The 11,342-nt window shown below is 45.9% G+C and overlaps 1 protein-coding gene across 6 annotated transcripts in view; it reads right to left on the bottom strand.

The window, feature by feature from the left end:
• Positions 1-1,931: 1,931 nt before the first annotated feature.
• The window catches only part of LOC118502661 (restin homolog), a 94,578-nt gene continuing 85,167 nt past the window's right edge, over positions 1,932-11,342 (bottom strand). For 2 of the 6 annotated variants that reach the window (XM_036035114.1, XM_036035118.1), the window contains 4 exons: positions 4,562-6,979; positions 4,302-4,433; positions 3,666-4,005; positions 1,932-3,274 (listed from right to left, as the gene is read on the bottom strand). In XM_036035114.1, coding sequence (XP_035891007.1) covers positions 3,976-4,005; positions 4,302-4,433; positions 4,562-6,979 — 2,580 coding nt within the window. In that variant the 3' untranslated portion in view covers positions 1,932-3,274; positions 3,666-3,975. The remainder of the gene's footprint in view (positions 3,275-3,665; positions 4,006-4,301; positions 4,434-4,561; positions 6,980-11,342) is intronic. The other 4 variants (XM_036035115.1, XM_036035116.1, XM_036035117.1 and 1 more) reach the window with 4 other exon arrangements.

Below are 11,342 nucleotides of genomic sequence, written 5' to 3'. Positions count from 1 at the left end.
ATACCTTTAACATTCTACACTTTCCAGAGGCTTTCATGAGTTTCTAACGTAGTTCAGGAGGTCGAGGCGTATGTAAGTCGCTCTAATTCTCTATAATATCCTTATCCTGCCTCACACGACTGATGTTGTGAGTAGCAAAGTTTGTTCAAACTATAGAATGCTGACTTTTTACCAAAGATCTAAACTAAATCGAAGCTTAACCATTTGTACGGATATCCGGAATTAATCCGATATGAATCGATATCCCCAACAGAAGGATTATGCTTAGGCGTGCATATTGTTTCCCTTTCTGGTAAGTAACAGGTACCTTCGTCTGATAATTCTATTTTTTAAATTTTTTATTCTATTTTCAGATTGATCACACTTTCAATTCCTGCAGATTAAGTCCTTGTCAACCCTCTAACGATGATATCAAACTAGATGACAGAAATCGTCAGATGACCACAGCTTGTTGTGTGTTAGATTCCGAGGGTAGGGGGAGAGTAAATGCGTGAGCATTTACTGCCTGAAGTCTTTTACCTTAACAAGAAGTATCCTCAACAGTCAACAATTTGCAAATCATGATCAAAAACAGCAAGTTTCTGACTACTTGTTGGATTTCTAAAATAAGCGCCATTCGCACAGAAACGATGTTTTAATAGATCATTGTGTAACTTTTGTTTTACTCAAAACGGCGATTAGGTCGACATCGTGGTTCTGATCCTCTCACACGGATAAAGCGATCAATGCGTTGTCTCAATCAAGTCAACCTCATCCGTAATAATAACATTGTATGGTGTAATACATTTTTAAGTCTTCACACGGCAGGACCGGGGTTAGATTCCCATCCAGACCACCTACCCGTGAGCAGGATAGTATTATCCGGTTACGGGTAAAATCAAGTCAAAGAAAAGCCAAAAATGGCAGGTCAAAACCTCTCGCAGTTGTTGTTGTGTTAAAGGAGAAGAGCAATAAGCAGCAGATTCTCTTTTATGGAAGGTGGAATGTATTCGATTAGGTTGGTTGAGGCGATTTCGTAATGAATGAGGACATGGTGGATACAGTGGCGGATCAACATAGAAGCGGAAGCAGCGGCCGTTCGGGGCCTCATCGTTGAGGGAGATCCTGTTGTTTCACTCTAACCTCACAATTAGAGGGGCCTCAACTGCCATTCCGCTTGGGCCCTCCAAATATCTTGACCCACCACTGGGTGGATTGCCAAGTCCTCTGTGGTAGACAGAAGCTTGGTATGTGCCATATCGTATTGAAATGAAAACGAAACTGTTGTCTCTACGCTTTTTGTTGATGAGGATGTTCTGTAGCTCTGTGGCGTGTCTAATTAACTGCTATATACTTACTTCATCGCACAGCTCGAGTATACCTAATCAAAAGTTCATCTTGCAAGACAGATTCATTCCAAAGAGGAAATGATAAGGGAGATATATTTTAAGTCGTTAGAGTACCTTAAAAACATTCCGAAGGTAAAACAAACACTTGAAATGTCAAGTTCTAATTTAGCACCTTTGGTTTCAGTTACCAAACACTGAGAAACACTTGAGAAAACCCTGCTTACGATTCTGCCAAACGGTTGTAAAGCCTGATTAGTAAGTAATCCAATCCTCAAATTTAATGTTTTAACATGCTCACCACATACTAACAACAGGCGCGTATCCAAGGCAAGTTTATTAGTTTACCAATCAGAATCTCATCAACCTTCAGTGGCTTATATTGGGGCAGCAAAGCAACAGGAACATATGAAGGCATTAAGCAACAATATCTAAGTATCTTTAAAATCTTTAAATAAAAATTCTTTAAGTAACAAAATTTTGGACATCGAAAGACATACTAAAGCAATGAGTTTGAAGCCAGCATTTGTATTGCAATTAGCATCAATTGCTTAAAAAAAAGCATTTCGGATAGAAGGAAGCAATTTCCAGCAAGACCACATCACATTTCTATATTTTTACTACCATAGCTACGGTATTTATTTGATTTATTCTTTTCTCATCTTCCATCTCCGCTCCGCTCGTTCACGTCTGCTTTGTTACAATTTCCGTTTTTCACGCTCGCCATTTCTACATGTTCAGCTTGATACAAAACCTGATCAAATGTATTAACTGTGGGGACATTACATATGAGTCACGATTTAAATAATACCCTGGAAGCTCACAAGTTTGCGCTACGCCCCGGTAGAACGTCCGGTTTCGGGTTGGACCCCATCCTGATGGGTTTCGCCCGACGTTGAAGGCACAAGATCGATCCTAGAAGCACCTAAAACACACCTAAACCGTCCAATGGGCGATGGGGGTCGTTGTTTGCTTGCATGGCTGATGTTACGTTTGTTAAATAATTGATATCGACGAATACTAGCCATCGAGTTGTCCTGTGTTCCACCTCACAGTGGGCGCATATTCGTCAAACAGGAACAGAACTTTTATGCCATAAAATATATTACACAAAAACTCAAAAACTAACGCAATCATACTGTACATAAACGAGACATAATGTAATGCTAACAAATAGTGTAGTAAACGCAAACTCACACCCACAGCTCGGAGCACAAAATTGGGCAAAATTATACAAAAACAAAAAACTGTAAACATACAAGCTTAAGGCAGGAAATGCCGCGAAAGCTTATCGTAACTATCGTAACTAGCAGGAGAAATAATTATTTAACTCAGTAAACGCAATAAACACGAACGCTCAAAACTAATTGAATTATTTGCAAAACAAAAAAAGTCGGACACGAACTGACGAACAAAAGACTTCAATGTTCTGCACGGTTCTACCATCTTGCTACCGTGCTCAGTCTATCTTACAGAGTCTGGAGTCTGGGAGTAGTGGGTAGCTTGAATGGGTTTCGTGATGCACGCGCATTCCCCATTCCATGGTCCACGGTCATGGAGCAAATACGACAGCAGTAGTGCCTGTAAAGCACCAGACACACAATGATTTCCGATGTCCGCCGATGCACCGACTTTAACTTTTAACACTAGCAGTTTATAGTAGTACCTCAAAAATAACACACATTCAACAAAAACAACGACTAGATTTTTCTCTCTCTCTTTCTCTCTCTCTTCTCTTTCCACATGGCCTTTCCCGACGCTGCTGCTAAAACTTGGTGACACATGTTCGAGACCACCTTTGCACTAGGAGGTGGTAAAAATGGCCGACCCGAAAGCATTGGAAGGAGGCCTCGCGCCAGAATCAGGGTGAGCTGGATGAGAAGATCACCTGAAGATCCAGTGGGTCCAGTTCGGAAGGTATCTCTGATGGGTTGGTTGACATCAGTTTACTGAAGGAGAAAGAATAATTTCAAGAAACCATTTAATGATGCTTAAGAGCATTGGTCAATACTCCAACAAGACAAGCGCAACATATGGCAAGTAAGTACCGAGCGGCGAGTCGATTAGAAACGGAAAACGACACAAAGAGTACAGGAGAAGTAGTAGATCAGTAAACAGTAAGGTTTAGTCAGCTGGTGAGGGAAGTAGAGCAACAGACAGATCGACTCGAGTGGAAGACTTGAAATCTGCAAGAATCTCTTCAGACGCTCATAGAAGTACAGAGAGAAGACGGGTGGCAGAGTTTTGCCAGAGCGTGTCAGAAGATTGAAGGTGAACAGTGGACAGGAGTCGGGAAGGAAGATAGCATCCGGGAGGATGGATTTATCCAATGACACTCACCACGTTTGGAAGGTTTTCTGGCCTGTTATTTTCTGGCAGGCTTCGGGGAAGCAAAGCGGGAAGGATACACACGACAGGGAACCTGAGGATGCTTGGGATGCTGTGTGCGTGACGTGGGGTTTATTGGTGATGTGGAGCGTGTATCTGTGTGCTGGGTGAGCAGTGTTGTGCCGGGGGTGGGGGTGGGCAAGAAACAGTCCACGTTCTTGGGGACTTCGCTTGGGTGGGCAGGGGCATTGTACTTATTCCAGCAAAATTTGGCAGGAGTTTCGGGACATCCTGTCCACACGGATCCAGGATTCAGCATCGTTCACACCCAACGGGCGAATCGGCTGCGAGCCTAAAAGAGGGGACCGACACAACGGTAAGTTCAGCGTGTTCTGCAAGATTTACTCTACCCGCCATTCCTGGACCCAGGTATTAATCTGTGTACAAGGCTCCGAACGCGGAGATGAGGGTTAAGATGAGCTTGCTACACATTCGTCCATTTTAATCCTTTACTAGATTTTGATAATGATACTAATGGGCAACTACTACACGTGGACCATCGAATTACTTCACCACAACCGCCAATAAAATCTTCTCCAATATCTGCATGCTCTTTCTTCAAAGTTCCTCCGGTCCGGCAATACCTACCTCCTCGACGAAGGATTTCTTTGGCGTCTTCACTCCCCTGCTTTCGGCATTCAGAATGATCGTCTCAGCAAGGCTCTTCACTTCTTTGGTTTCAAATGCCGACGGTCGCGTGTGAGGGAACTTGCTCCGATCCTAGAAAGTGCACCGAAGCGAAGATTTAGCGTTAAGCATGCAGCAGGCCCAACAGCAGCAAACACTCCACACAAAGCTTAGCGGCACAGAGACATTAACCGGCTGTTAGGAGTTGAGATTCTGCTTACCTCTCCACCGCTGCCACTACTATCACTGTCAGGGAACTTCCGGCTGAGTGGATGTACCTCGTACCCGTGACGTGTGTAAGTCCCCTTCAGAGGACGCTCCAGCTCCTGCGCCAGACTGCGTGTTACCGATGCACGATTACTGCCCGTACCCGTGCCACCAGATCGCCGGGCATGCTGGAGGGCAACGATTTGTGACTGCTTCGCTTCCAGCTCTTCCGTAAGCTGCTTGATGCGTTCCTCATCACTTCCCCGTTGGGACATAAGCTCCCGGATGCGTGCTTCAAGCGTTTCTACCTCTTCGCGCAGCTCACTGTTTGTTACCTCGATGTGGTTCAGTTCCTTGGTCGAAGTTAGTAGCCGACCCCGGAGTGTGCCCACCTCTGTCCGGTGCGATTCTTCACCGTCGCGTAACATCTGGGCCGTGTGGGCTAGTTCGTCTTCCAGCGCAAGGACTCGCTTCTTTTCTCGCTCCAAAGCTTCGGCAGCTGGACCACGCAGATAGTTTTGTAGTTTGGCGTAGTCGTCCTTCAGTGTGCCGTACTCCTCCAGCAATGCGTCGTGCCTGGCCGAGAGTTCTTTGTTTTCCTTCCCTAGCCGGCTGACGCGACTCTTCAGACTGCTCTCGGCCTCTTCCAGATGGGCGATACGTTCGCTCGCGTACTCACTGTCCTTGCTGAGTCGTTCCTCGAGCTGTGCAATTTTGGACTTGAGCGTCGCTTCTTCCTGCTCGCAGCGACTGATCTTTTCCTTGTACTCTCGCTCCATCTGGGCCCACAGGTTATCCGCGTTCTCGAGCGTCTCGTTGTACGCTCGGTTCAACTCGGCAATGTTCTGGGTGAGTTCCTTTTCGCGGCTCATCAGCTCGCTCAAGCGGCTCTGTAAATCGTCGGCCTGCGAACAGCCACTGTCATAGTAGTCGATGTGCTGCGTCGGGATACACTGGATGGCATGGGGTTCCGTGTAGGATAGGGTAGCTAGTTGCTGTTTTTGTGAATCGGCTGGCAGCTGAGCCATCATAGCTGCTTGATGCTGCTTAAACTGCTTTTGCAGCTGCCAGCTGTTGTACATTAGCAGCATCGGTATGAACATGTAGATGATCTCGATCCTCTCGCGCAGCTCGTTCTCATTCTCCTCCAGCAGGAAGATCTTCTCCTCGTACTTGTGGATAAGCTCCTCCAGGTTGGCCACGTTCTCCTTCGCATCCTGGAACTTGGACTGGTACGAGCTTCGGGACATTTCGAGCTCCTCATTGCGCTGTCCCATCACTTCCAGATCTTCCTCGAGACGCTGCAACCGCAGCCGGGTATCATTCTCGATCTCCTCCAGCTCACAGCGTTCCTCCTCGAGTCGCTCGTTTTCCAACTCCACCCGACCGAGCTTTTCCGACAGCTCTTTCACCCAACTTTCCAGCTGCACTTCACGCTGCAATCGATCGGACAAATGCCGCAGCTGCTGATCACCACTGCTCTCGTACACCTTCAGCTTGTTCTCAAGCATTTCCGCCCGCTCGACGTAGAACTGTAGCCGGCGTCTATCACATGCCTCGTCTCCGCTCGCGGCCGGCAAGTTCAATGCCACCATCGATCCCTTGCTGGGCGTCTTGCAGACAGCTGCTGCTGCCACACCCTTACACTCCTCGATCTTTTCCCGGAATCGGTTCAACTTTTCAATCTCCGCACACAGCTCGGCGTTCGTCTTTTCCAGCGTGGGGAAATCTTCCGTTTCCGTCTGCGTGGCAACGTGGGTGCAGGGTTCGTCCACAAACACGCCACTCTCCTGCAGGCTGGTAGCGTTGTTCCAGCGCGTCGATTTCTTCATACCACCGAACGTTTCAGCAATCGAGGCAATCGATGGCGCTTTTGGTGGTGCTGTTGTTTGTGAGTGTACGTGCTGGTCCGAGCTGTGGAACGGCTGCACGGTTGCGATGATTCTCGCCGTACCGGTTTTGTACGGTGTGGAACTTCCCATTACTGCGGCCGCTGCCGACTGGAGCAGTGCCTTCGGTGGGCTGGTACTGTCCGGCAAGCTGTAGTTGTACTTTTGGACGGGTGGCTCAAGACTCATGTCCTCCCCGGCAATCTCGTGATCCTGTGATAAGGCTTCGAGGTTGTTTAGTAGCGAGAGGATCTGCAACAGACATAGCTTATCCTCCTCATCGTAGCAGGTGCGTTTGGTCATGGCTATGAGTCGTTTGCGCACATCGTCGGTCGGTATTTGATCCAAGAGAGATAAGTCGCACGGTGACGGTACACCGCTTTGTTGGTCCTCCAGATGGTGATGGCTGTTGGGCGAGGTGACGCCGGAATCGGATCGTTCCGAGAGCATTATCAGCTCATCGTGCTCCTTTTCGGTGTCCGTCCAACCGTCCTTTGTCGTTCCACCACCGACCGTGGGGCTTGAGTTATTTCGAAGTGACCACTGGCAAGAAAGAAGCAATAGAATTTAATTAATATTTAGTCAAAAGTATTTGGCTTTCGCATACTTAAAATTATAACTAGGATGAATCTAAGACATAATATCCGTAAATTAATTATATATTTAGAGAGACTTGAGGATAGATCAGATATACTAACACTATTATTCGACGTTTTAGCCACCAAAAAGTTTGCTGGCACATTACAATGATAGTTAGTATCTAGGAGTTATCTGAGTCTAAAAACTTCATTCGAAATATCAATGTCTAACGAGGATAATAGATGAAGAGTATCAATGTATCCATATCCAGAGTTTTCAAATAAGCTAAGTCTGAGCTTCCGCCCATCAGTGGCGAGTCGAGATATTTGGATGGTCAGTCCTGCGTACAGAAAGGCGGTCCGAATAGCATTTGATTTCGATCCTGCCGTGTGAAGACCGGCGCCACTATCATCTCAGCCTCCGGATTGCCCCAACAGTTAGAGTCAGGCTCTACCAATTCTGACGAATTATAAAGGAATCCTGATGCATATTGAATTATTGGACAAAGAAGACAACAGTTCAATTATTTCAAAATACAAAGGATCAAGAAACATTTTACTGGAGCTTTATAGATGAATGCTAATGGCTCACTAGCTTTGACATAATTTACTTGTGATCGTGTTGGTCTGAACTAAGGTTAGACATAAGTAAACGCTTGTTTCTCTCATTACTTCAGAGCGTAAGAGTGGTGTCCCATATATTGTAGTAATATTTCATCAAAGTTCATGTGGAGATCAGGTCGCAATAACTACCTCTGTTCAGTTAACTTCCGTTTTTACCAAGAAAATAATTATTTTAAACGTTCAACTGTAACCATCTGTGAAATTCGATGTCTTAACCGTTCTCATAGCTTGAGCAAACACAAATTGTGTCTAATCAACTGAAACATCGCCCAACGCACCATCTGCTTCCACGTTACACCCTAAGGTCACACCAGTCGTCACAACCGTTAACCTTGTCTTAAGCTCCCGATAGCAATAATTTCGTTCACCCCTGAGAAAAGCGAGGCTTGTCTTCGTTTAAAGTTCGCCCTCTGCATGCACCCTTGCACTGCCGACAATTCGGGTGTAATTATTTCTGAAAACGAATTCCTCCTTATCTACGGCAATCAAGAAGCCAGCCGCTGGGAGTGTATCGCATCACATACTAATTGTCTCACGGTGAAAATTCTCCCCCGTAAAACCCAGAACCCAGTAGCGTACGCTAAAGCTTAACTGTAACCCATACCGCCTCCACCTTGTGTCAGCAAGTTCGTTCAACTGCATTTTCTGCTGTTTGTTGTCGGTGCTGTCACGGTCATGGTTTTTCAACGCACGCACCTAAAAACCCCAGCTATCATCAGCCACAAAACGGCGGGAGCATCGTTCCCAGTAGTTAAAAGTGTTCAACAAATCTTTAATTAGTGGTGTGTGTGTTTGTGTGTGCTTGCGGTGTTAGTTATCCGACGCGAGCATGTCTTCCTTGGGCAACGCAATGCCCATTGGTGCGCGGAACTCTCGATCGATCGCTCACATCACGCACGAAAACACACGCACCGCTGTGGACTGCTCATGTCACCGACCTACCGTAGCTTAAACTACTTGGAAGGCGAAAAAACAGTAGCCTCCAAGACTGATCACAACACTACAGCATTATACAGGTTGGCAGGTTATCCATCGCTATAAAAAAACGCAAAGCTACATGATCTACCTAATACGCGGACTTAAATTTATGCTTTAATTTATGATTCTGTCAAGCCATCGGCCATCTATCTCAAGCTTCGAAAAACACAGTTAAAGAAAGCTATTTTAACGATCTTTTGTTGAGTCATACCCCGAGTGAGGCGCACCGTGTGAGTTGCTGCTGGTCAGAACAAGCACAGCACCCGAGCTATGCAAGCCTACATTCCATGGCGACGTTTCCCATAGCGTCTTGGGTGACGGAAAAATGGGGCAATGTTGGGGAATACAGTTTTGTTATCTTAGTCACAGAATCGCCATCGGGGTCGTGATCCCTTCCGTTAAAGAGTTACAAGTAGGAATACAGTTTTCAATTCTTGAATTAAGGTTAAACGATCAGTCTGTATAATTGGATTTCTTTAACGAAGCGGACAAAGATTTCTTGAGCAGTTCTTTACAAAAGAATCAGCCTTACTTCTTCAACCTTGTGTTTAAAAAACATAAGAAAAGAAGGTTGCTTTACCTCCAACTGCCACCTTCAAAGAAATTGAGGTGAAAAACTGAAATTAGATCGAACAAATTGTATTTACATTACCCGAACAACACCCGAAGACCTGCCAACCGTTCTACGGTTCAAACTGTGGTGCTGTGGCCCTCAACGCCGTGCCTTTAACTTCTTATTAGACGCACTGTTATTAGAAGGCTCAGTGCTCATAATTTGCCTCATTTCACCTACCGGTCCTAGAACGAAGGCCAAAAGCCGAGTACCGTTTTTTGTGTGTGTGTGTGTGCTGTGGTGCAGTCTTTTCCTCGCCGCTTCCATTATTCATACTGTGCTTTCCAACCGTGCAGCTCTTTGTTTGTTTCTGTGAGCGACATACATACATTGGTGGTTCGAGCAAATGGGCGCACTTAAGAAAGGAAAAATGCCATGATTTATGGAACGATGCCGCCACGCCAATGTGTGATTGAGATATTAGAGTGGTAAATTATTGTAATTCGCATGAGCGCTAGCCATCGGCGGGGACGTCTGACCCAAACCCGGTGGCCGAGGTTACCGTGGAAGGTTGCGACAGAAACGTGTGTGTAGAGCTTGATGTAAGGTTCCGGGAAGTTTGAAATTTGCAGAAACGAGGGACAAAATTAGAGAAAGATGTAAAGTAGAAGGATAGAAAACATGTTTGACCTAACTTTAAAACACTTTTCAACGGTCAAATTGAATTTAAAATATTGCTTGTTGCTTAACTTAATACACAAACCTCATGCAGTCGAACAATCGCCATATCAAAAGAGTTGTCTACGGACTGCCGACTTTTGGTGTCTATTTGCGTCTAGTGAGGACCGATCAGTGACATCCTATCGATTACGATCTCTCCGAAGATTATCAAGTGACAATTCCGACAGCAATACAATCCACGTAATTTGTTCAGCATCCTATTGCTACGGCATGGACAGTGATCCTCTTCACGTCTAAGAGTTGTTGGATTATTTTAACCGCAATTTGTTTTCACTCTCGCTCGTCGGACGACACAATGATCACACTCATCATAACTTCATCACCACTACAACCAGCTGACTTTGACGATGATGGAATCAGCAGCATGTTCACTGTGTGAGGTTTAACTTCCCCCAACACCATCAACAACAGCAAAGTCACTAATCACACTGGCGACGATATCTTCGCGTTAGCAAGGTTGTAAGATGCTCAACAGCTAAATGTGTCACACACCAGTGCTGCCGATCCCAAAAACGGATACATTCATTACCATAAACACAAACTACGAACTTTACGACTTCGGCACCGTTGAGCTTATTTGATCCGCTTTACCCAATTCCAACCCGGGTAGGTCAGTGTGCAACTTTTGGAGGGAAGCGATTTTGTTTGCCTTTTTTCTATTTTATACAGTCACCAATCTGTATTATCCTAGCATTAGACGCGATCTCGATCACTTCTTCACGCGTTCAATACTGCTCTGATGTGTGCAAACTGAACACTTTACCAAGATCACAATGCTTCCTAGACAAAACCCGAGCCAGAAGCATCAATCATTGTCAGTGGCAATTAAAAGTGGCTGACTTTCACGCTGATTGATCACCATATTCACTACTGCCGGGTGTCGGTTTTGATCGCACTTTTCATTTCTTTCACTTGCAAACACGCTCCACAGATCGGATGAGCTCGTCTGTATCGAAAGACTTCAACGAGCGACAGCCTCAGTTTCAGCGACGAACCTCCTCCCAAAACTGTTTCAGATCAATCGAAAGCGACCGACGCCCGCGCAAACGAGTCCACAACTGTGAGCGCGCGACAAACGCGTGAGCATGCTGCCGTGCAAGGCTCGCGCACTCGTGTGCCGTGTATCGTTGCGCGTCTCGTAGAAGGGGTGGGAGAATGCTACATGGCGCAGCCAAAAAGCGGGCCCGGTGTGGAAGGAAACAAAGAAGGGGTGCGGTGGGCAGCAACGGAAGCGGAAAGGTTGTAAACGAGGTGAGGCGACTTCTGGCGCTAGCGCCAGGCGCTTGAGTTGTTTTAAGACAATCGGGTGGAGTATGACCAGAGTGTAGCCGAATTTGAAGTTTTGATAAAGTAGCTTCCAACATACGCATTTGATAAGTGTTCGGAAGAAAATTGTTTCTATAACATTTAAATTAAAGCGAAATAAGATTTT

This window comes from Anopheles stephensi, chromosome 2 (assembly GCF_013141755.1).
Source record: "Anopheles stephensi strain Indian chromosome 2, UCI_ANSTEP_V1.0, whole genome shotgun sequence".
Classification (NCBI taxonomy): Eukaryota; Metazoa; Arthropoda; class Insecta; order Diptera; family Culicidae; genus Anopheles; species Anopheles stephensi.
Note: the sequence above shows the minus strand (reverse complement) of the source record. Positions and strands in the feature narration are given on the sequence as shown.